A 26,074-nucleotide genomic window follows, 5' to 3' on the forward strand; every position below is an offset into this window, starting at 1 on the left:
CAGCTCTGTCCAGAACCCTCTGTTGTGATCCCGGTCAGAGCAGTGAGTGGTGGTAGCCGGGCACCATCTGGCTGTACTAGACTCAGTCTGGTGGAGGCTACTTTATTTTTAAGTTTTTATTGTGTAAAATTTATTTGCCATTTCAACCATTTTATGTGCACAATTCAGTGACATTAATTACTTTCACCATGTTGTGCAACTACCACCATTTTTCATTTCCGATTGTTTTTCATCACCCTTACCAGAAACTCAGTACCCCTTAAGCAATATGCCTTCACTTTATTTTGGGGATCAAATCTAAAAATTCCTTAGCGTGGCATGCAGGGTCTGTCATGATCTGGTTTCCACCTACTTCTCCTCTCATATGCTCTGCTTCAGCCAAATCAAACGACCCCAGTTTCCCAAACATGCTGTGTTCTTTGATAGCGCTATTTCTTCAGCTCATGTTTATTTTCTCTGCTTTGGGAATACTCTTTGCTGGCGTAGTCCTCCTTACCTTCCCGGGATTCTTGGGGAACTTTTCTCTGACTCCTTCAGATTGAGTTAGGGGCCCCTTCTCCTGGGATCCTATGCATACCTTGAATTTCAGTCATTTACTTTTCTCATGCTAAACTGGGAACTTTTTTGGTGGACAAGGTTTCTGTCTTTTATGTGTACATTCCTCTCCTTCCCATGTATTTCATTAATCTGAATTTCTCACTATTTGTGACAGAGCTGAATCTTCTCTCCCTGTGAAATAGTGAATTCTTTATTACTAGAGGAGTCCTGGGTGGTGCAAACAGTTAACACACTCGACTGCTAACTGAAAGGTTGGAGGTTCCAGTCCACCCAGAGGCACCTCCAAAGAAAGGCCTGGCAATCTACTTCTGAAAACCAGCCATTGAAAACCCTATGGAGCACAGTTCTATTCTTGATGCACATGGGGTCTCCATGAGTCGGAATCAACTTAACAGCAACTGGTTGGTTTCATTTATTAGTGGAAGTTTTGACCAGAGACCCAAGACATTCATTTATAAGTTTAACAATTATTTTTGAACTGCTCATTCTGTGTCAAGGATTATGCAGTTGGTTTACTAATATTTGGAGGCATTTAGAGTCAAGCATCAGATTAAGGGTTTTGCTAGATGTAGCATTAAGTAGGCAATCTGGAAGTAGGACAAATTAAAGCAAGGATTTTTGAAGATACAAAATAAAAGAGAGGCTATTCCATAGTTTTATAAAGATTTACACAAAGGAAGGAAATATTAAGGAGAGTTTGTTTTTAATACGTATTTTTACAGCTGGTATTGAAAAATTAAATGACTCAGTGGTTATGTTAACTCATCAGTGTATGTATGCTAAGCTCAGAAAATACTTCTCCGTGGTCTATTTCCAAAAAGTACCTTCTGCCGTGATAGAAGGCAGGTAGATCCTGCCACACCCTCTACTGAATTGGTATGTGTAGATTTCTGGAATTTTTATTTTATTCAATATTTAAAAACTTACTAGAATTTTTGTTTTTAAATTTAATTTCTTTACAAAAATATTAGAAGTTTCTTAAGATAAATTAAGCTAGTATCAACTTTAAAACAATGCCAGAAGTGGTAAGTTAGTTTTATATGTGGACAACATATTTGTAGAGCCTCTGCACTGGCTGTCTAGAAATTGTATCAAAGCTACTTATTTTCCTCCTTAGTTTTACCTGGAAAGTACTGAAAAACGGGCAAAGACTAAAAGAAAAAATACCTCTTGTTTGGAATTAGAGTAGGATACTATATAATAAAAAAAAGTCTCCCAACCATCCATTCTCACCCCGTGCTGTTAACATTTTGGCACTTATTCTACTGACTTCTAAATTGTTGTTCTTGTTAAGTGCTGTCGAGTTGGTTCCGGCTCATAGAGACCCTGTGTACAACAGAATGAAACACTGCCTGATCCTGTGCCATCATCACAATTGTTGTTATGCTTGAGCCCATCATTGAAGCCACTGTGGCAATCCATCTCATTGAGGGTATTCCTCTTTTTTGCTGATCCTCTACCTTGCCCTCAGTGCAGTTTGGACCTCTTCCTTCAGTACCATCCTTCAGCAAAGGCATTCAGCTGTGTGGATTATAACAAATTATGGATAACATTGCAAAGAATGGGAATCCCGGAACACTTAATTGTGCTCATGAGGAACCATAGACCAAGAGGCAGTCATTTGAACAGAACAAGGGGATACTGCATGTTGTAAAGTCAGGAAAGGTGTACGTCAGGGTTGTATCCTTTCACCATACTTATTCAATCTGCATATTGAGCAAATAATCCAAGAAGCTGAACTATATGAAGAAGAATGCAACATCAGAATTGGAGGAAGGCTTATTAACAATCTGTGATATGCAGATGACACAACCTTGCTTGAAGAAAGTGAAGAGGACTTGAAGCACTTTCTGATGAAGATCAAAGACTACAGCCTTCAGTATAGATTGCACCTCAAACATAAGGAGAGACAGAAATCCTCACAATTGGACCTGTAAGCAACATCATAATAAATGGAGAAAACATTGAAATTGTCAAGGACTTCATTTTACTTGGATCCACAATCAACACCCATGGAAGCAGCAGTGAAGAAATCGAACGACATCTTGCATTGGGCAAATCTGCTGCAAAAGACCTCTTTACAGTGTTAAAAAGCAAAGATGTCACTTTTAGGACTTAGGTGCACCTGACCCAAGCCATGGTATTTTCAGTCGCCTCATATGCATGTGAAAGCTGGACAATGAATAAGGAAGACCTAAGAAGAATTGATGCCTTTGAATTATGATATTGGTGAAGAATATTGAATAGACCACGGACTGCCAGAAGAATGAACAAATCTGTCTTGGAAGAAGTATGGCCAGAATGCCCCTTGGTAGTGAGGATGGCGAAACTTCATCTTGCGTACTTTGGACATGTTATCAGGAGGGACCAGTCCCTGGAGAAGGACATCATGTTTGGTAAATAGAGGGTCAGCAAAAAAGAGGAAGACCTTCAACCAGATGAATTGCCACAGTGGCTGTAATGATGGGCTGAAGCATAACAACAATTGTGAGGATGGCACAGGACCAGGCAGTGTTTTATTCTGTTGTACATAGGGTCGCTATGAGTTGGAAACAAAGTCGATGGCACCTAACAACATCAACAACAGTCTTTACGGAAGCAGATCACCAGGTCTGTCTCCTATGGAGCGGCAGGTGGGTTCAAACCGCCGACATTTCTGTTAACAGCTGGACGCTTAACCACTGTGCCACCAGAGCTCCTGTTTTCACAGACATAGCAAATTGCTATTTGAGAAATATCTTACAGATTTCAAATTCACTCTTAAAAGGCAAATGGACTTACAGTCTTTATTGCTGTGGAACTTTTTCTAAGCATCTGAGGACCGCAATGGTCAACCCATGCATGGCTATATAGGTATATATTGGAAGATGGGTATTTGTTCTTAATATAGAATTTTTAAACAATTTATTTTGGCTTTTAGAAGGTGACTTTATTTTTTATTACTCTAAGATTTCATAATCTTTCCAGTCTGTGCAAATGTTTACTTGTTAATCTTTGAGAGTAGCTTTTTTTAATGATTATTTTGTTTTCTCTTCTTTTTACAGAAAGCAAGCATCACTGTGGGTCCAAGGAGACATTTTCCGATCCAAACTGAAAAATAGACCATCCAGTGAAGGAAGTATTAATAAAATTCTTTCTAGCTTGGATGACATGTCTATTAGTGGAAACTTGTCTAAAATACAAAATGTGGAGAGGTTTGGAGAGGTGAGTTTCTCCCAGGAAAGTTTTCATATCTCCTTAGACTAACATTCTATATTCTTTTTTTTTTTTAAATTGTCCTTTAGATGAAGGTTTACAGAGCAAATTAGTTTTTTATTAAAAAATACACATATTGTTTTGTGACATTGGTTGCCAACTCACGACATGTCAACACTCTCCCCTTCTGGATCTTGGGTTCCCCATTTCCAGCTTTCCTGTCCCCTTCTGCCTTCTCGTCCTTACCCCTGAGCTGATGTGCCCATTTAGTCTCGTTTTGTTTTGTGTGCCTGTCTAATCTTTGGCTGAAGGGTGAACCTCAGGAGTGACTTCAGTAATGAGTTAAAATGGTGTCTGGGGGCCATACTCTAGGGATTTCATTCTACATTTCTTTGTTTCCCAATGGAACACATATAATATAGCAATATCTGTTCTCTGAGGAGCTGAGAGTACCAAATTTTTAGGCTTGGAATCATCTACAAATAAAGTGAGAATCAGAGTAAAGAAAGCAATTACCCTTAAAAAGAAAAAGCTCTAATGTAAGGAGTACAATTATAAAGGAGGCTCTTCTGGGTTAGAGTATTTACAGGAAGAAAATGGAAGAGCGAGCTTTCTAGTTGAAAATTGAAATGGATATCAAGAAGAAAAATTTTGATGTGACAATTAAAGAAACAGTATAAATCACAAACGGTACTTTGAAAGCCTCAAATTCATTCTGATTTATGAAGTAAGTCTAGAGTTGAAAACGTAATTAGGGGCAAATTTTTTTTTTTTTAATTGAGGTTCTGCTACAAGCAAGCAAACCACTTTTAAACACCTGACATTCATTGTCTGGTTTAATCTTTATAACTACCTGATGAGTTAGGTAATGTGATCTCCATTTTACAGGCAAGGAAATTGAGTATCCAGAGATGTTCTAAACTCAGTGTTAGAGACAAGAATCAATCCATGTCTGTCTGATTCCAAACCTGTGTTTTTTCTATTACACCCTGCTACCTCTGAATTAAAGTGGAAGTGACTTTCTAAAATTAGGAACCACAGCCATTTTTGGAGCTATCAGCAACCTTGGAATCATTTATTCTAGTTCCCTTCTTGTACAGATAAGAAACTAGGTCCCAGAAAATTTGTTTGGTTGTGAGGCCAGCTTGAGAATTGGGCACCCAACTCCTAGTTCAGCTCTTCACACCATACTGTAGCTGAGGTGAAGCTAAGCACCTGGTTTATATATATTTTAATGTTCTAGTCCTGTTTTGATAGGAGCAAAAAAGCTGTTAAAAATATTTAAGCAGTGAGTGTACATTATATTCTATTAGGCAGCCATCTGTTAGGCCTTGACAAAGGCTTTGAATAAAATATTGTGGCTCAGGCTTAGCCCATGAAGAATCCAAAATGGAAGGAACGTAGTATAGCTCTCTTAGGTCAGTGATTAGGATCCCGAACAAGCTTCTTTCAGCAAGAAAGATAACCTGAGTGCTTGAAGAGTTTTCTTCTAAAGACAAACCCGTTGCCATCGAGTCAATTCCGACTTATTGCGACTCTAAATGACAGAGTAGAACTGCTCCATAGGGTTTCCAAGACTGTAAATCATTACAGGAATGATTGCCACAACTTTCTTCCGTGGAGCAGCTGACAGGTTTAAACCATCAACCTTTTGGTTATCAGCTGAATGCTTAACCACTGCACCACCACGGCTCCTTCCTAAAAACAAAGGAACCAACTTTTAAGTCCCGCGGTATGTTCTCTAGGATAGCCACTGGTGAAGTAGCTAAGTTTCCTTGTTTGAGTCATCTGTCCAGATGCAATGTAAACCCTAGCCAAGGTCATGTTGATGTTCAGAGCCTTTGTTGACTTTTTCTTGTCTCTGTGTTGCAGTCTGACCTATTAAAAGCAAACAAAAAGGATGTGAACTAACATTTCAATGTGATAATATAGCTAAGCAAGAACACTTTTTTTCTTTTTTTTCTTTCTCAGGTCAGCATTTTCTTCCCAAGTTGAGTTCAAATAAGTAGGACTTTGAACTATGACTTCTGAAAAGACAAACATAACGTTTATCCCCACATCTGAGAAACGTATTTAGCTTGCAGGAACATAATGCTCTCTATATGATAATCTATATTAAATTAACATCTGGTAGTTAGAATGTTTCATTCTTGTGCTTTTTTAGACCCAATTTATTGAATTTGAGAATAATATTTATCACTGGAAGGGTAAGGAATGCAATATGATTGGTAATCAGTGTAAGTCCGTTTAAAATATGAGCATATATTCAGATATTGGACTGTTTCTCTTCCTCTCTTCTATTCCCTGCACCCCCAAAATAATTATTTTAGCTCTAGCCATTCAGAAATGCTATAATTTCTGAAATGAGAGGACAGAAATGGAAGAATCCAGAAATGCCAGAGAATGATGATATGATTAATATTTTATACAATGGCATGTATTTGGCTTTTGGACCATTTTATTGCTGAGTGGTACTTTGTGCAAGTAACTCTTCCAAGCCCTTTCTTGCCATACTTTTCTGGTGCCAGCTCCAGATCATTCCATGAATATGGGAGGTTAATTTACTTAGAAGCGAACTTAATAGAGTTAAGCGATTTCTTTATTGTTCTTATGAATTCCAAGTAGGAAAATAAGTTGAAATTGCTGCAGAAATTTTAACATGTTTCAAGTTTGATACCAAAGTTGGGGGTAGAAGGCCATGAAAATTCTGGGTTTAATTTAGTTTGCACATAAAGTTGGTGCAAAAAAGTAGTATTTCTCTAGAGGTTACATTAATTTTGTTTGTTTGTTTAAATAAAGTCAGATTGAAATACTGAATTATCTTTTCTGGTTTCTAGGCTTACAGAAATTTGTCTTTGAATGGTTATTAGGAGACTCTGTTGTCACCTGACTTGGAGAATTCCAGTATATGGTTTTTCAGTGCTCAGGAGGTGTGTGAAAGGAAAATAACCGAAAGCACGAATAGCCAGAATGGTGCAGGTCGTAGTAATGGACATGGCTGTGACTTTAATGAGTTTACTTGCCCACTGACAATGAAACGAGATCTTTATGAAATAGAGGCTTTACCTTTGTTGAGCTGGTGTTCAGTGCAGGGCTAGGCACTGTGAGATATACGGGACCCATCCCGTGGATCTAGATTAGGCTGCCAGCTCTCTGCTCTTGCTCTCTGCTCCTGTTGTACACTGTACTTCTCCTCCAAGGATCTTTATCTCTCCTTCCCTGCTAGACCATAGCCTCCATAAAGGCAGGGACCTACAACTGCCCCTGTTATGATTCTCTTCCAAGCCCACAGAGCCTTAATGAATTTTGCTTGAGTGAAGAAGTTTTACAGTTTTAAAATACGAAAACACACACACACACACGAAATAGTTAATAATCAAAGCTATACAGGGGCCACCTAGGGACCTATATAAGGGTAGCATATGCTCAAATTAAAAAAATGATTCCATCAATAAGTGCTCATTTTGAAATTCAGGAGCCCAAGGGTCCATTTAGATTGGGGTTATAAATAAAAACATAAAGAAGATGGAATTTAAAGCACCTTACTTATGGTGCAGATATTTAAGGAGTTAAATGAGGAGCTTCAGGTGCAATAGCAATGATGTAAATAGCACCCAGTATGTGCTATGCACTGTTCTAAGCACTTTACATGGATTAATCTTTTTAATCCTTACAATGGCATATAAAATGGACACTATCACTATGCCCATTTTATAGATGGCAAAACTGAGGGAGAGAAAGTTAAGCTACCTGCTCAGAGTCACCCAGAAAGTAAGTGGTGGATCTGGCATTTGAACACAGGGACTCTTGCTCCAGAGTCTATGCACTCCACCACCCCACTGAGACCTCCAGCTGTTCCCTGCTGCCTCTCCAAGGTCTTCATTTGGCTTTAGTACATCATATACAGTCATTTTGAACATAACCTTAGCCAGCCCATCCTAATAAATTTCTCCCAGAATTGTGACTGCTTTTACCTTTTCTCTTCTTATTCTGGGGCAGTAGTCCAATATTAACACCCCAGTCAGTAGATGTTCTTGACTTACAGATATTAATTAGATACAGGTGCTGCTAATGTTCAGCTGAGTTCATATAAATTGACAGTCAAGAATGTAGAGTTTTAATTACCTTGTTGAAATATTGTGATTTATAAGATCCTTTGCTTTGTACATCAAGTACAAGCAGGGTGCACCTTAGAAAAATCTTTGAAGTAAAAGTTAATCTCTACGGCCCTATTTTAAATCACCATTCTTTCTGCATTTACTAACGGAGGCATTTCAGTTTTAATCTGAATACTGCTGGGATACAATGGGGAGAGTCTGTTAAACAGCCGAGTGACAGTACACAGACTTATGGTTTGGGGAGATCACTCTGGCTGTGGTGTGGAAGATATGCTGAGGAGGTGTGGGGCTAGGATGCAGGGCCAGGGAGTTGGTGATGAAGGTCTGAACCAAGGCAGAGGCAGTAAGGAAGGAGAGAAGACAGATTTGATAGGCTCTGATAAATCCTAACTTTATATTGATTTGAAGTGGCTTATTATGAAAATGGCATCTTTGCCTTTCCCCAACTTTTATATCTCATAGATTCCACATCTGAGGGCTAAAAAGACATTTAGAGATGCCCTAAGCACCACCTTCCCTAGCCAGATCATTTAAATTGGCTAAAAATTCCATTTTCATCCTCATCTTCCAATCCTTTGACTTCTGTTTTTACTCAGGTTTCTATTTCAATCTCTCCTTTGATAGCACCTTTTTATTATACCTTTTCTATCTTTATTCTTTAATGTGCTATATTTTATCTAATAGATCTTTTCTCAATGACACACCCCACAGCCTCTCCAGTAGCTTACTCTGACACCATTTTATTGATGTGTTGGTCAGTAATTACTTTATCCAGCTGAATTATATGGACATAATTTATTTTATTTTGGTTTTCATCTTGTCTGTGTATAGAGAACAACTGGTAGAATGAAATAAATCTTCATACTTTACCATATTAGTATTTGTTCTTTAACTAGAACATCATCTGTAAGCAAACGTTTCTTTGAAAACAGCATTTTTTTATTTTAGCTTGTTCTTTTTCCTGCCTTTATGTAGGGCAGGCTGGTATCCCGATGAAAGACATTAATACTCAGACATTCCTAAGCCAGCAGGGAGTCTGAGAGCAGACCCCTTCTTTGGGGAGCAAAGATAGGAGGGTCTTCCTTGGAGTATGTGTCCTCACCTTTGCTCCCTGGTAGTCATGTGGCTTTGTTTCTTTCCAGCAGCTTCTCCTTGACTAGCTCAGAGCAACAGAGGGTCTGCACTGGGCCTCTGTTGGGGAGAGGGGCTAGGGAGGCCCAGGGTTACGTTCTCCATATTTGTCGTTTTGGAATGTGTTCTTGGTATAAAGAATGAAACCTAAAAGCACCTGGCGAAACAAATCTTTAAACTGCCCTGGATCCATCAATTCATGGGATTGATAACACCTCATAATATATGGAAACTGTATTCTCTGATATCTTGCTTACCCCCTTCCCACCCACCCACCACAGGCTCTTTGTTGTTGTGTACCGTGGAGTTGGTTCTTGACCCGCTGGTGGGTTTGAACCGCCAACCTTTCTCGATTAGCAGCTGAACGCTTAACCATTGCACCACCAGGGCTCCTTCACAGGCTCTTAGGACCTCATATATGTTATGTTGAGGTTGTTAGGTGCCGTTGAGTCAATTTTTAGCAAATAGCAACCCCATGTGACAGAGTAGAACTGCCCCATAGGGTTTTCTAGGCTGTAATCATTATGGGAGCAGATCACCAAGTCTTTCTCCCGTGAAGCCACTGGGTGGGTTTAAAGGTATGTGTTATAACCCACCCATTGCCGTTGAGTCAATTCTGACTCAGTGACCCAATAGGTCAAGGCAGAACTGCCCCATAGGGTTTCCAAGGCTACAGTCTTTATGGAAGCAGACTACCACATCTTTCTCCCACAGAGCGGCTGATGAGTTCAAACTGCCAACCTCTGGGTTAGCAGCTGAATGCTTAACTGCTGCACCACCAGGGCTCCTTTTGTATGTATTATAGGATCCCTTAATAAATATAGGACTTAATTGTATTCATTTGTATGTGTGAAATTCAGTATTTCAAGAGGCTAAAGTCTTTTCCTATATAGATTTTAGTTTCTTAATTCTGTAATTAAATTTAAATGTCGTTTTTTAATACAATTGTATAACTTTTTGCCACAAGTTAGAATACTATTAATCACTTCTGGGAATTTTATACCTTATCTATTCTATACTTCTTAGTCCTAAAAAATGCCCAAAACTTCACAGAGTAGCCACAGTAAGGGGAAATAGGTTGAGACAAAAGTAACACGGCTTATATTTTGGTAGATTTCTTCAGAAGGATTCTGGTATATAGCTCTTCTCCTCTTCCTCCCTCTCACCCAGGTCCTGACTTCTAAGCAGTTTCTCATACCCTAATCCAGTCCTTCATTTCTCACCAGACCCTGCAGTAACCTGTGCTCCCAAAATCCAATCTTGACTTTCTCCAATTCATTCTCACAGTAATCAACTGGAAGGACATATTTGCACATATGTAAATAAAGGTTTTCTGTGTAAAGTATTCCTAACAATCAATATGAAAATGCCAATTACACAAATAGAAAAAATAGGTACCATCATGACCAGTAATCATAAAAAGTGTTCTCCTTCCTTAGGAATCAGAGAAACACAAATTCAGCTGATGAGATGCTGTTTGTACCTATCAAGTTGTAAAAGGTTAAAGCAATGTGCACAGTATTGGCAAGGATTGAAGAAAAAGAAGCCCTCAAATTTTGCTATTTGGAATTTAAAATGATATAGCCTTTCTAGAGGACAATTTCATAATATGTGTCAGAAGACTTTAACATAAACTTAACAATTCCACTTCTATGAATTTATCTTCAGGCAAAGAGAGGACAGTATTCAAAAATCTATGTGTATATAGGAGGATGTTTGTTGGAAGTGGTTTATAGTGATAAAAAACAAAACAGCCTAACTGAGGGTTTTAGTTAAATAAAATAAATAAATTTTGGTATATCCATACAATGGAATTCTATGAAGCCGTGAAGAATGATAGTGTAGAGGTCTTTTTTTTTTTTTTCCTTATTTGCCTGGAAGTACTTCCACAATATATTTTTTAAGTGGAAAAAGGAAGTTATAAAGCAGCATACATAATGCAGCCCCTTTTTGTAAGGAAGAACTATGTTGAGGGTGTGTCTAGCATAGAAAAGTCTGGAAGACTATATGCCAGAATGTTAACATGGTTTTGCTTTTGATGATAAGTTTATTAAAACAAAACTTGTGGCTGTTGAGTCGATTCCGACTCATAGCGACCCTGTAGGACAGAGTAGAGCTGCCCCATAGGGTTTCCAAGGAGCGGCTGGTGGATTCCAACTGCAGCCTTTTTGGTTAGCAGCCGCGGCACGTGGTAGCTCCCAACCACTGTGCCACCAGGGCTCCAATCAGTATATAGGCAGTTTTAAATTTTAATCTTCATGTTTACCTATGTTTTTAATGATAAATATTATGTGATAATATACATGTATATCTTTAGAGAAGGCATTGTCTCCCTCTTCAGAGGTTGAGATCTGGGACTTTATATGTAATGTTTTCTTTTTCTTTGAGAGAGTAAAGATGTTTAAGAAAAGGAGCTTAAGTAAAAATTGTTAAATTTGGATAGTTAGGCACATGGATGTCTGCTACAGTTTTTTTTTTTTTTTTTTAATGTTTGAAAAGCATCATAAAAAAGGATTTCACCTTTAAGGTTCACAATGCAGTAGGGGATAGATACAAGTATAAGTAACTATGATAGAAAATAACACTGTGTTTTTTCTGTTTAACTCTGTATCTTTTTAAAATTTCTTTTTGTCTTGAAGTAATGCATGACCGCAGCTTAAAAAAATCAAGAAGCGTTGAATTCTTATAATAAGGAATATCAGTCCCTTGTTCCACCCTGCTGTACTCCCAGACCGTTCCTTTTACACTTGATTGTAGGTTGAATTTAGAATTCTAGCTTGAGGATCACTTTTCCTCAGAATTTTGAAGGCTTTTCAGAGCACAAAGATCCTCTTCACTGGAGGGGCAGACAAGCTTCTCTGGCTTGCAAGTACCCACAAAGGCACCTAGGTAAAAATGAAAAAAAAAAAAAACAAAACTGCCTGATTGGAGTGAGAATCCTGTCAGGTCCTTCAAGAAGCTCTCTTTGCCTATGGCATGTGGGTTTGTATACTTTCTTGCCACCCCCCCCCCCCACACACACCAGTGTATCCTGGAGACTCTAGCTGTGTGCTGATCCTTCCATCAGGTACAGGCAACTCAGCATGTTGAGTGCTTACTGGCGTTAGGTGAAGCTAAGCTCACCTTCTCAGGTGTAGCATCCCCCTTGCAAACCTAGCCTTCAGGCCTTCCTGAATTCTATTCTTAGACTTCCTTGGGTAGTAATGAGTTTCTTCCCACTGGGATTGTACAGACAGAGATGAATGATACAATCAATTTCCAGAGACTTTGCAGAGGATTGGCTCGTGGCTCTAAGAGAACGGTTTGGCTTTATCATGATCCTGTGACTGTTGACCCTTCCTGAGATCTTGGCCTGCTTCACCTGGACTTATTCTTTAAGGGAGTGCCTCCTCTAGGAAGCTTTCAACACCATTTCTTCTTTCCTACTAGCTGTGTTAAATCCCCCCTTCATGTGCTTCCAAAATATTTATGCCTCTCTCACTGCAAACTCTATACTGCTGCATTATTTTAGAATTGTCTATTTAAATGTCTAGCATCCCTACTGAAGATAGGGATTGTGTTTTATTCATCTTTGTTTATTGTGTGCTTAGGGTGGTTCTGGCACAATGTAGCGATTCATTGAAATGAATGAATGAGGTAATGAGCAAATAAGAGAGAGAATACGTGATTTCATGCTGATTGACTATATTGGGACATTCACTCCACTTGTATGTGTATTTTTTCAACTCAGAGCTGTAATAGTGAGGTGTCGCCTTTTTACCCAGAACATGCCTGCTGTACCCATGGAATCCAACCTAGTTGGTAGAAAGAGAAGTGTTTTCACCCAGGAGTGGTTATCAGAAATGACTAGAATATGATTGAAGGAAGTATATTTGGTATATTCTTCATCAAATAAAAATTCTAGCTTTAAAGAGGGGCGTAGGCTATTATGACTGAAAGGGATCTTAGCAAATCCAAGCCCTTTGGTTTTTCAGATGAGGAAACAGACAAAATACAATCTTTACTGGTGCCATTGTTGGTGCTATGGCATAGGTTTTAGAAACAGCATTGCATCTGGGGACAAGAAACATGATTTTAAAATCATAGCTCTGCCATTAAGAGTTTAGGGAGTTTGGGCAATATCCTTAACTTCCATGAGCACCTTTTTTCATCAATAAATGAAGGAAATTAATGCCCTCCCTACAGGGTTGTTGTAAGAATTAAATGTGAGCGGCATGCAAAAAGACCTGGCATATTACTCAATATTTTTTAAGCTCTAAAACCTATTTTGTTAGGAAACAGAGTTTCCCAATTTGTGAGCATAGTCCTTTACCTCCCTCTGGAAAGGTCTTGACTGCTTTACTAGTGTTACCAGTACCAGTTGCCCTTGAGTTGATTCTGACTCATAGTGACCCCACATGTGTCAGGGTAGAACTGTGCACCATAGGATTTTCAGTGGTTGATTTTTTTTTTGGAAGTAGATTGCCAGGCCTTTCCTCTAAGGTGCCTCTGGGTAGACTCAAACCTCCAGCCTTTTGCTTAGCAGCTGAGCATGTTAACTGTTTACACCACTCAGGGACTCCAGTTACCATGTAGATATCCTAAATTATTTTATCATGTGTTTCTGTAAACAAGTTCTGTAATTTGCAGTGCTAGATTGTGGTAGTATCTAGAAACATATCTGGTTACGGTCTCCATTGAGCCAGCCTGTGTCAAGGCAGTAATCCAAAGCATGATTGTGGATTGTGTCTGTATGAGAGTCTCTTTGCTTGTGGTCCGTAGTAACAAAGAGCTCTTTTTAAATTCTACCACATCCATACCCACACTTCTTTGATTTTGAATTTGACCAGTATATTTAGCTGGCAAATAGTTGAGTGTTTAGTATATTTGTGGGCAAAGCTAAATTCATAGTGCATTTAAATGAACTAAGATAATCTGAATAAAGCAAAATTATTTGGAATGCCTTTCTCTAGAACATGCATTTTGTTTTTCCCCAGAATAATTTTGAAGAGGATGAAGATGTGGAAATGAAGAATGGTATAACCCAGGGAGACAAACTACGTGCCTTAAAAAGTCAGAGACAGCCACGCTCCTCACCATCCTGTGCATTTAGGTAATCCATTTTAAACTTAAATTTGTAGGATGCTTTCCTTTGTAGGTAAAACATTTGATGCTTGTTTTTTTTTTTTTTTTTTTTTTAATTAAATATCATTCTACCTCTTGATTTTTGGTTTGTTGCTATTTCCCTGTTTTGCATTGTATACATATTATTTATTTTGTCACTGTGGGGAGTAGCTGAGTTTTAGACATTTATTGAAAGCAGATGCTGCATCTCAGTCTCTGGAATTTCACCTTAAACTGCTAAGAGGTTAGCTTTGCCCTGGGAACTCTGTTCCAAATTCCATTTTAAATTCCACCTTTCTCCTCCCGTGAGTGCGTTTCCTGCCTTGTGATGAATCCTCACAGGTGTGCCAAGGCTTTTGTATTGAAACTAGAGTGTGCAGAAAGGTGTTGTTGTATGTTAAAATTTGGTATATCCTAATTAATTCCTTAGCCTTACTTTCTATTTTTGAGAAATGAATAATGGATTCTTATCTGTGCCTGTAAAGTTAAAAACCATCTTGAGTTTGAAGTCTGAAATCACTCATCAGAATCAATTGATGGGACTTGACTCTGAGCCCTACATATTAGATGCACTGAGAGTTCAGATTGGGTGAGGAAAGGTTTCAGGATCAGTGTAGGTGCAAAAATCTGTAAATATCATCAAGATTCTTTATTGTCATTTATGGGGTGCAGTAGCCCGGTCCAAAAATGAACATGGCCACTTTTCTTTGAATTTTAAGTGAGACACGTATAGCAGGAGGAATGTTTTGCCAGTATGATAAACATTAGACAGAATCACAGGGAATTTGATTGTCATGGTTTTATCTGGGAGGATCATAACAATGTCAGATTGGGTATGGTTTCTTACTTAACGCTTCGAATACTGGTTTGCTGATCTGAGAAATAAAGGTAGATATAGCTCAGATTGAGGCAATCATTTTCTACAGTAAGGTGAGAAAATGGGATAGGAAGCCTGGTGCTTAGGAATAACCAGCAACTCCCACCAGAAAGTTGAAGAGAAGAAACATGTACTGAGTGCTTGCTATGGGCCAGGAGCCATGTAGACACTTAGTTTGGATATAAGGATTAGCTGAGTTCACACAAAAGGTATGCATCATTATCCACATATAGGTTGGTTGCTTGAAATCATTCCCTAAAGGAATGGAGTTGGAAATGGAGCTGATATTCAAACCCAGTTCCATTTACTCTGTGCTCAGTGGAAGTTTCTTCAAGATTAGTGTATATTATCAATCTTTTTTTATTCATCATTTGTTTCCCTTGAAATGCTAAGAAATTGCTTTATATTGATTAAAATTAATTAGAAACAGATTTATATTTGATTATTAAGAAATCATAAGCAGAAGAAGTGATAAGTTACAGGAGAGTATAACTTGGCAAATAAATAGGCAAAAGAAGTGAGAGAAACTCTGCTACATACATTTTAGAAGACTTGTCCCAATATGGTTTTTCTGTTTTCTTCATTTGCTTTTATTTTCATTCTCAGAAATGTTCTCATTTTTGGAATTTAGTTTTCTTAACAGCATCATCAAACATTCTTTACACTGAGTGGCTATAGTACCATCTTCTGATTAAGAAATGTTGTTGTTAGGTGCCATCAAGTTGGTTCTGACTCATAGCCGCCCTAAATGCAACAGAAGGAAGCACTGTCCAGTCCTACGCCATCCTCACAATTGTTGCTATGTTTGAGCCCATTGTTGCAGCCACTGTGTCAGTCCATCTCGTCAAGGGTCTTCTTCTTTTTCACTGACCCTCTACTTTACCAAGCATGATGTCCTTCTCCAGGGACCAGTCCCTCCTGATAAGACATCCAAAGTACATGAGATGAAGTCTTCCCATTCTCGCTTCCAAGGAGCACTCTGGGTGTACTTCTTCCAAGATAGATTATACGTACAGTAAAGTGTTCACATTTTAAGTACAGAGCTTGAGTACTTTTTACATATGTGTACACCCATCTAACTACCACACAGACAAGCTATAGAATATCCCAAGCCTCCCAAAAGGCTTCCTGGTGCCCACTCTCAGTTAATATCGTCCAAAGATAACCACTGTTCTTCTATCACCATAGATTTTGTCTGTCCTTCTTGTTGTTATTAGGCGCTGTTGAGTCGGTTGACTCATAGTGGCCCTATGTACAACCGAACAACAACAACAACAGAACAGATTTGTTTGTTCTTCTGGCAGTCCATGGTATATTCAATATGTATTCAATGTGATGTTTCTTTGCCAACACCATAATTCAAAGGCATCAATTCTTCTTTGGCTTATTCATTGTCCAGCTTTTGCATGCGTATGAGACACTTGAAAAATACCATGGCTTGCATCAGGAGCACCTTAGTCCTCAGGGTGACATCTTTGCCTTTTAACACTTTAAAGAGGTCTTTTGCAGCAGATTTGCCCAATGCAGGAAGTCGTTTGATTTCTTGACTGCTGCTTCCATGGGTGTTGATTAAAAAATGAGATGTTTTAAGTAAAATTCAAGATGAAATAAAATGAGTAATAGGTAAAATAAATTTCCTGCTGGTTCTAGGATTTATTTTTTAAAGGAGATGAATATATATATATATATATATGTCCCTTTGTAAGATTTCTCCCTTTTATCAATCTAATATTTTGGTCCTTGTTTAAGTGTATGAACCTGGTGATATGTGAGCTTTTGTTTTTGATTTCTTAGGTTGGATGATATAAAAGGACAACCAAGATCAGCATCACAGCCTTTCAGGTACTGTTAACAAGGTTGAATTTCTGTAGTTTATAAATAAATGCTACTTTTTAGATAAAGTTCCTAGCCCTTAAACTGTTGAAAATAAACTACACACACATTTTCACTTCTTAAATTTCTTCTTCCCCATTCCAGATGGTTTCAATATGTTTTACTTTTAATGCTCACCAAGAGCAGGAGTTCATGTTTTCCTGAAGTCTCCACAGGGCTGTGTGGTTGTGGTAGCAATATCAATACACCTTGTACTCCTGGCACATTTTGGGAGCCCTGGTGGCATAGTGGTTAAAGCATATGACTCCTAACCGAAAGGTCAGCAGTTCGAATCTACCAGCTGCTCCTTGGAAACCCTATGGGGCAGTTTTACTCTGTCTTATAGGGTCGCTATGAGTTGGAATCGACTTGATGGCAATGGGTTTTTAGTAAGCCACAGTGGTTAAGAGCTGTGGCTGGTAACCAAAAGGTTGGGAGTTTGAATCCACCAGCCATTTCTTGGAAACCCTATTGGGTAGTTCTACTCTGTCCTATAGGGTCACCATGAGTCGGAATCGACTTGATGACAATGGTTTTTTTTTGGTTTTAGTAAACAACACTTGCTTTGCCACATCCTTCTCTCTAATGATAGATTTTACCTTGAACTGTTTTCATTTTTGTTAGTCCTGTTTTCCCCTATTTTTTTTTGTATTTGTTCCCCTCTTTTGTTTTATTCCCTTCTCTAATCTCCATATGAAGAGGAAATAATAGCATTTTTCTGTGGAAAAATGTCTTCTGAACACTCCACAGTGGTACCAGGATCCAATATATGACTTGGCAAGAGTGGTAGAAACATTTCTCCAAAACCGTTGATGAAATAGAAGAAAGAAGCTGATTCAGTCTTCACCTTGGGTTCTTATTCACTAGGTTTAGGGTTGTTTAGGGGAGGCAGTTCTGAGAGGGCCCAGGCTTCCCTGGTAGTGACAGCTGCTTTTTTGTACAAATTTTCCTACTCTTGATTTAGAGGCAAACCTGGCGCCTAAGCTGTTGTTTGGATGGAGGATGGCAAAGGAAACCATCTATAAGTAAATGTAGCAGATAAGTAAAGCAGGGCCCGTCGACATTAAATAATTTGTCTAGGATAAAGTAGATTTGGGATTAAAACCATGACTGGGCCCTGGCTTCTAGATTTGAGTCAATTTTTCCTTTTTATTCATTCAGCAAGCATTTATAGGACACCTCCTCTGAGCTCAGCACCGTGTTGTTGTTAGGTACCATTGAGTTGATTCTGACTCATAACGACCCTATGTACAACAACCCTGTGCTGACCACTGGGAATTGAGATGAGAGATGGTTCTTTGTCCTCAAGGATTATATCAAATAAGGATAACGGACAAATATTTATTAGTTATCTTGTCATAGCTGATTGCTGAATGTTTAAGATAATACACTAGTATTATCTTAGTGTGACATTTCAGGCAATGAAATATGGTATAAAAGCTATGACTTACTATGAGAATATATGGTGAATTGGGGCACTTAACCTGCCTGAGGATTCAGTGAAGGCTTGCTGTATGAGTGGACAGTTAATGCTAAGTAATGGCAGTGAGTCATATGGAGATTGAAGATAAGAGGTGGAAGGAGGTAGGGGGATGAGAAGACACCCTGCCAGGAAAGCAACACACGCAAATTAGACAAAGATATGAATACAGCTCATTCAGGAAACTCAAGGAGTTGTGTAACTGGAGTGGAAATATCCAGTGGGAAAGTGTGGGTAGAAGAGCTGGCTCAAAGAGGCAAGGACCAGACTTTGGAGGCTTTTATAAGCCAAGCCAAGAAGTTTGCACCGTACAGTAAGTCCCCGGTTATGAACTGTACTTGCCCTTTAATGTTATGTAAATTTGCCTTCACTTTGAAACGATTGAACCAACCCTTACTGGCAACAAATTCTTTATCACAATCACCTTCTTTTGCTGCACATGCAGCTTTTAAATCTTGAGCCTTTTCTTACACTAAAGTAAGGCTAAATAAGAACCCTATATACCTGTTCTGACTTATCTATAAATTCGATTTAAAGACAAAGTTAGGAACTGATCCTGTTTGTAGCCCGGGGACTGCCTGTATAAGTGCCAAGGAAAGATTAAATGGTTTAAACAATGAAGTGATACGATCAGATTTATATTTTAGATTTTGCTGGAGGCCAGTCAGAACTGAGTTGTTAAGGAAGAAGATGAATAGTAGTTGCTAGCAGCCAGGTGTAAGAATTAACAGTGGCTTTTCCTAGGGCAGTTGGAGGGTAGAAAGGAGGGCATAGATTTGGAATATAAAGGAGTGGAATGAATGCCAGCGGTAAGTAGAAATAACCAAGGATGATGGGGTGGTTAAGAGCAGGACTTTAAATCCTGGATTTGAATCCCAGTTGTACTGCTTGCTAGGTGAGTGACTTTGGAGTGGTTTTCATTTTGTCACTTGTGTAATGAGGACAGTAGTCCTAGCTACCTCCCAGGGTTGTGGTCAGGACTAACTGAGTTAACATCTGTAAGGTTCTTACAACAGCGCCAGGCAGAGTTTGTGGTATGTAAGTGTCGGCCACTGCTGCTGTCACCATTATTAAGACCTGTCATGATATCTTCAATGTTTTTAAGTTAAATTGTTACAGTTGATTATTGAACATTTAAGATAATTAGCATTATCTTAGTGTGACATTTTGCCTATTTTTCTCTACAAAGATTGAGTTCTTCCTCACAAGGATCTGCATCTTCTTTGAAGACCTCAAAAGGGGCTTTGTCCCCTTCAGCGACGGCCAAGAGGATAAACAGAGGTTCTTTGTCCTCAGGAGCCAGTGTAAGAAGGTAATTTTTTTCTCCCTTCTTCCTCCCTGGCAGGAGGTAAAGGAATTCTGCAACAGGCAATGAGTTTGGCTGTGGTGGTGTTAGGGGAGGGGACCAGGGAGAAGGGAAGAAAGCACAAAAGGTGCTGTGGTCTAACTGGGGCCTCTGTTCCAGTGTTACATTGTGGGGGACAAGGACGTGGTGGGAATGTTGTATAGCATCCCTTTCTTCTAGTGAATCTCTAACTTGCCTAATGTGATCCCCAAAATGGAGTTCAGTTGCACTATAAATGATAAATGGTATTGTCATTTCTCTCCTCATATACATAGACAGAATTAAAATGGGTAAGGACATTTGGTGTCGTTGTGTGACTGAATATATTTAAGTTAAATCTTGTACTTAAGTCTACTTTTTACTCTCCCCTTATAAAGTTCTTTTCATTTACTTCCTACCTCAGGACAAATAGAACCCCTAGATACTCTATTTCAAGATTGATCCCCAGTCAAAGTGTTTTAACCAGCTTCTTAGGTCTTAATTAATGGCTTTTGACAGAGAAAGTTGACGCATATAACTCAAGGCCACATATTGTAATATCATCAGGAGTGATAAAGAAGCCATTCTGCTGTCATCATTTGCATTGATCAGAATTGTCTTCATCAGGTCCCTCTAATGTCATAAATATGTGTTTTGGAAACAGACTCTTTGCATGAGTGTACATTGTTGTCTGTTTTTTTCCCTCTTCATCTGTGTTTTCGTTCAGCTTTTCCATAAACTCCCGGCTAGCCAGTTCTCTAGGGAACTTGAACGCTGCAACAGATGATCCAGAGAACAAAAAGACCTCACCATCCTCTAAGCCGGGTTTCATAGCCAGCCCATTCACCAACCTCTTGAATGGCAGCGGCCAGCCGACTGCCAGAAATTACTCTGAGCTCAACAACAACCAGTACAACAGAAGCAGCAGCAGCAGTGGGAGCAACATGAACAGCTACCCCAGCCCCCATGGCACCAAGACAGAGGAACACGGCAGCATTCTCCGACCCTCCTATACTGGGCTTTCTTCTTCTTCAGCGAGATTCCTGAGCCGCTCAATCCCCGTAAGTTCGCAGACACCACCTCTTGGTCCTCAGAACCCTGAAAGCAACTTTTGTGCCTTGCCTTCCCAGCCAAGGCTGCCACCAAAGAAATTTAATAGTGCCAAGGAAGCCTTCTGATCGATGCCTTTCCTCTGTGTTGTGAAACTGTCTTAGCACATACACTCTGCTGGCTCCTCTTCAAGTAAAGGCCAAGTTTCAACTGGTTTTCTTCCTTCCTTCTTTTTCTTTCTTCCTCCCTTCTTTTTAAGTGGTTTCTCTTACAGCGGAAACAGCGTCTGTTCCCTTCATCATGGACATTGTTGACTTAAGTTACTTTTCAGTTAAGTTTTCAAACCACTCTGAATATCTGGTACAAAGCCAGCAACTTAACTCATGTGCTATACAGTATTTGGCTTGGTTGTGGTGGTAATAGGAATTATGGCTTTTTCCACATCGTATATTAATGACTGAGTTTTTCAGTATTTAAGTGTAGACTGTACTGAATGAACAGTATCTTCCCAGAACCAAGCCATGAATATTTCACTTCCTGCAGGGAACTGACCCAGAGTTGATTAAATAGCAAATGGAATGTATTTATAAGGAAGGATTATAGATAGGTATATGGGATATAGGGGAAGGGAGATGCAGAGTATCTAGAAGATGTTTAGAATTGGCTATCATTCTTCTAGAGACAGGTAGGAAGATCTCCAATGCATTTTACCAATGAGTGCTTTATTTAAGTTACCACGCTCCCTTTGTAATTATCAATAATCACTGTTAGAGTAAAATCTACTGGTTCATCCCCTGCTATGAACTACTTTAATCATATATTTCAGTTGCCTTAAAGGGAACTGGAATCTGTTGAAATGTGTTTTGATTTGAGAAGGAAAAGGACGAAATAGGAAGGAGAGAGAAGTAGACCCCACATACCAAGAAAATATGGTTGAAACACTGATTGTACTCGTTGCTCCAGCAAGCCCTGGGAGTATCTTGAGAAGGCTGTGATCTGTCAGCCCTTTATACCCACTGTTCTTTAAGCATTTCCTCAGCCATTATCCACAGTGAGGATAATGATCTCCACCTGGGAGGAGAGGGGAGAAGGGAAAGTGCTGGTGGTGGTATTCAGTGTGCTGTTCATGGCTCACTCAGCAAGACAAGAAACCCAAAAAACCAAACTTATTGCCGTTGAGTCAATTCTGACTCATGGCAACCCCATGTGTTACAGAGTAGAGCTGAGCTCTGTGTGGTTTTCTTGGCTATAATCTTTATGGAAGCAGATCGCCAGAACTTTCTTCTAAGGCACCGCTGGGTGGGCTTGAACTGCCAACAATTTGATTAATAGACGAGCCAAAGCAGTTTTTACCACCCAGGGCAGGACAATAGCCCCGTGCTAAAGTGAATGGCGCCCAGTTGTCTTAGGAAACTACTTTTCTAATGTGAGGATATTGGGGCGGGGCGGGGACTCATTACCAGTCCCATCCCTACCTAGGCCTCTTTTCAAAGTTTTATTTCTTTTTCTCCATCCACACAGTCCTTTCCCTAAGAGGAGTTCTGGCACATAGAATTTTCTTCATCTGATTTTATTCCCTTTTTTTTTTCATTGTGGTAAAAATATATGTATCAAAATATTTGCCAATTCAACATTTTTAACATGTACAATTCAGTGACATTGATTATGTTCATTGTGTTGTGCAACCATCACTACTATCCATTTCTAAATTCTTCCATCACCATTAACATCAATGATGTTTTTCAGCATCATCTTAGATACCTTTATAGATTAAGGCCTCAGGTAACTGCCAACCTATCCCACCCCTTAATCTGACTCTAACCCCACTATGTAGATTGGGTACACATCTATTTTGAAAAACTCAAATCCATGTAATGGGGTTAGATGAAAAACAATAATATACTTAAATTTTGGTACCGATGTTTACAAGTCCTTCACAGCAGGAATTGATTCAGTCAATACTTTCACACACTGATTGTCCTGAACACTGTGCCTTATGGATCAGCCTGTTTTTTCAGACGGGAATACAGATCTTTCTGTTTTCAGAAAAAGTGTCATACATGTAAGTATACAGATAATTATATAAATATCTTGTGGATTTCATGGCTAAAGGTTTTGCATGATCCACATTTATGACTGAATACCTGAAGGATTGGTAGCTTGACAAGAACATGACACTGACTTTTTCTAGGTCTTTGTTTTCTTCTGTTAGTAGAAGCACAGGAGCATTCTTTAGACAATTATTCGTTTCCCCACTGGGTGATTTTTATATAACTTAATTTTGGTCTCATTCCATATTTTGTTCTTTCTTCTCACCTCTCCTCCCTTTCCTTCTCCTTACCCCTCTTCTGGCTGGAATAGAGTAATTTTCCAGTAAGTGAATTTAAAGGAATAGTCTGTGTGGGCAGCGGCTGCTACTCCCCTCTTCCCCCTCCTGAATTTGTCATCTTATTGTAAAGAAAAGCATTTATAAATAGAGTTGTCAACATGACAACAGTGTCCTCCGTCTCACCCTCCCAGGAAGGAACAGTACCAGTTGGCTTATAGCAGACCCTCCCTCCTTTCTCTTTTCCGAGAAAACCTCCCATGAGGGGAAGGCTGCAGGTCCTAATCCTGCTGACTTGGCTGGCAGAAACTCTAAATTAAGATGGAAATTCCCATTTTATGAGGAATAAAGTAGGAGGTTGTAATTTTTTTTTTTTTCCCTTTATCGGTCCAGGGCAGCTTTTCTGATTGTTGTAGGCTTAGTGTCTAAAGAAGATCACCCGTCTTCCCAGTGCTTCTGAAAATGTGAGACATAGGACCCCTGAAGAACTAGGACTAAAATCACTGGGCAAAATGTTTTTAAAGCATTTAAAACAATATTCTTTCAGCGCCTTTAAGAAAGACCCAGAAACTCTTAGGGGATAGAGGTGGCGGGTGTTTAGGGGGAGTCTAATATTTTAAAAACTGCAGTTAGCATCTCTTTTGAAAGCTGCAATTGCTTGCTCACTTTATGCAGCAGTTCAGCCCCCAGAAAAATGTAAAAATGATTTCCTTGTTCTGTCAGTAAATGCTTTAACACAGAAAACAAGACCAAATGTTAAGAAATCGTTATGGTTGTGATAGAATGGTGAAAAACAGATTTTATTGTTATTTATTTGCCCTCTTCTGTTAGTCTTGAGGTTTCTGCGGCCCAGTGCAGTGTACAAGGCTTGACTTTTGTTGACCCACTTACTGTAAAAAATCAGTTTCACTCCCTAAAACTCAGAGGAGTTTTCAAATGCTTAAGAAATGAAGGATATGTGATTATGGTGTGGGTGGGGTGGAAGTATTTTATTAAATTGAAATTACTTGAGGTATCTGTCTTGAATTTTTGCTATGTTTTCTTTTTAAGACACATCACTGAATTGCTATTCATAGACATTTGTCCTCACCTGACCCTCAAAAGTCTACCTTAGGTCATGGTGCTTCTCCCATAAGCTGTTTGACACTTTGCCTTGGTCTTAATCACAATACTCTTCTCCCTCTGAATTTTAACCATGTGTTCCCTATGTCCTCCATTAGATTGTGAGCTCTGAGAAGGCAGGGCCTGTGCCTTGTTTTTCATAGTTGTATGCCCTGTGCCTGGCATGTAGAAGGCACTCTGAATATTTGTTGGATGGATAGATGGATGGATGGGTGCTTAAATGATAAATGTGGTAAGAATTATTACCTCCATCTTAAAGATTAAAAATTTGAGGGTCTGAGAGATTAAATATTTTTCTCAAGATTGTAGTGCAAATAAATAGCAGTGCCATAAACATAGGTCAGTTTGACTCCAAGAGATACATTGTTTTGATTACATTATATCATGTATACACTGTGGCACAGTGGTTAAGAGCTATGGCTGCTAACCAGAAGGACGGCAGTTTGAATCCACCAGCTGTTGGAAATCCTATGCCGCAGTTCTTCTCTGTCCTATAGGATCGCTGTGAGTCAGAATTGACTTGATGACAATGGGTTTGGTTTTTTGGTTTTGTACACTGTTGTAGGTGTTTAAAATAGAGGGATATCCAAAGGATATCTCATTTTACCAAGAAGGGTCAGGGAAAGCTATGCTGAAGGGGTAACATATTAGTTAGCCTTTAGAAGATGAATAGGAGTCTGCTAGGAATCTAGTGATGAAAGCAGGAGGGGGAGGAATGGTCATTCCAGGCAATGTGAACAGTAAGAACAGAGGTACACCTTGATATTATAGGTAAGTTCTTAGGTTCTGAAGTCAGGTAGACCTGGGTTCAAGTCCTAGCTCTGCCACTTTCTAATGATGAGTACTTGGGCAAGTTACTTAATCTCTGTGAGCCTTAGTTTCCTTTAAGCATACTAATCAGGAGGAGATCAAGGTTTTGTACATTTTGAAGGTTATACAATTGTTGGTACCTATTTAAGATGAAGAGTCTCTGGGAGGTGCAAACAGTTAAGCGCTTGACTACTAGCCAAAAGACTGGTAGTTCAAACTCACCTATAGGCGCCTCAGAAGACAGGCTTGGTGATCTGCTTTTAAAAGGTCATAGCCTTGAAAACCCTAGGGAGCAGTTCTACTCTGCACACATTGGGTCACCATGAGTTGGAATAGACTTGATGGCGGCTAACAATGACAGCATTTAAGATAAAAAAAATTTTGGGGGGTAAATTTTATACAAACTTATGACTGTGTGTTTTGAAAAGGGTTTGTGTGGATGTGGGGCCTTGAAGCTTATGTGGTAATAATAAAAGGTGGTTATGATGAAGGAGGAAACCCTGGTGGCATAGTGTTTAAGAGCTACGGCTGCTAACCAAAAGGTTGGCAGTTCGAATCCACCAGGCATTCCTTGGAAACCGTATGGGGCAGTTCTACTCTGTCCTATAGGGTCACTATGAATCAGAATCGACTCGACGGCAGTGGGTTTTGGTTTTATGATGAAGGAGCCCTGGTGGCACAGTGGTAAGCACTTGGCTTGTAAACGAAAGGTCAGTGGTTCGAACCCATGAGCCTGCTGCATGGGAGAGAGAGGCAGCAGTCTACTTCCATAAAGATTACAGTCTTGGAAACCCTACGGGGCAGTTCTTCTCTGTCGGAATTGACTTGATAGCAATGGATTTGGTTTGGGTTTGGTTATGATGGTTAATTAAGGTAAATTATATAAAGTATTTTGCACAGTACTTGGAATATAGCTAGTACACAGTAATTGTTAGCTATTATTGTTTCAAGAGCAGTGAGTATTCGGGTGTAGCCAGAGCATGGGGGAGTTACCTGAAGACAAGGCTGGAAAGTGGACCTGAAGCCAGACTGGGGAAGTGCAGTCTGAGCCGTGAGAGTCTTGTAAGCAGAAGTGACCTGATCAATGCTGATTTGATGAAGATAATTC

General features: G+C 39.3%; 1 protein-coding gene across 5 annotated transcripts in view; it reads left to right on the plus strand.

The window, feature by feature from the left end:
- The window catches only part of CDC14A (cell division cycle 14A), a 189,447-nt gene that overhangs the window by 147,030 nt on the left and 16,343 nt on the right, over nucleotides 1-26,074 (plus strand). For 2 of the 5 annotated variants that reach the window (XM_023739992.1, XM_004385721.2), the window contains exons 11-15: nucleotides 3,603-3,762; nucleotides 13,979-14,094; nucleotides 16,777-16,824; nucleotides 19,524-19,646; nucleotides 20,386-20,719. In XM_023739992.1, the coding sequence (XP_023595760.1) occupies nucleotides 3,603-3,762; nucleotides 13,979-14,094; nucleotides 16,777-16,824; nucleotides 19,524-19,646; nucleotides 20,386-20,719 (781 nt within the window). Of the gene's footprint in view, nucleotides 1-3,602; nucleotides 3,763-13,978; nucleotides 14,095-16,776; nucleotides 16,825-19,523; nucleotides 19,647-20,385; nucleotides 22,136-26,074 lie in introns of those variants that run through there. The other 3 variants (XM_023739994.1, XM_023739993.1, XM_004385720.2) reach the window with 2 other exon arrangements.

Source organism: Trichechus manatus, unplaced genomic scaffold, assembly GCF_000243295.1.
Source record: "Trichechus manatus latirostris isolate Lorelei unplaced genomic scaffold, TriManLat1.0 scaffold00144, whole genome shotgun sequence".
NCBI lineage: Eukaryota > Metazoa > Chordata > Mammalia > Sirenia > Trichechidae > Trichechus > Trichechus manatus.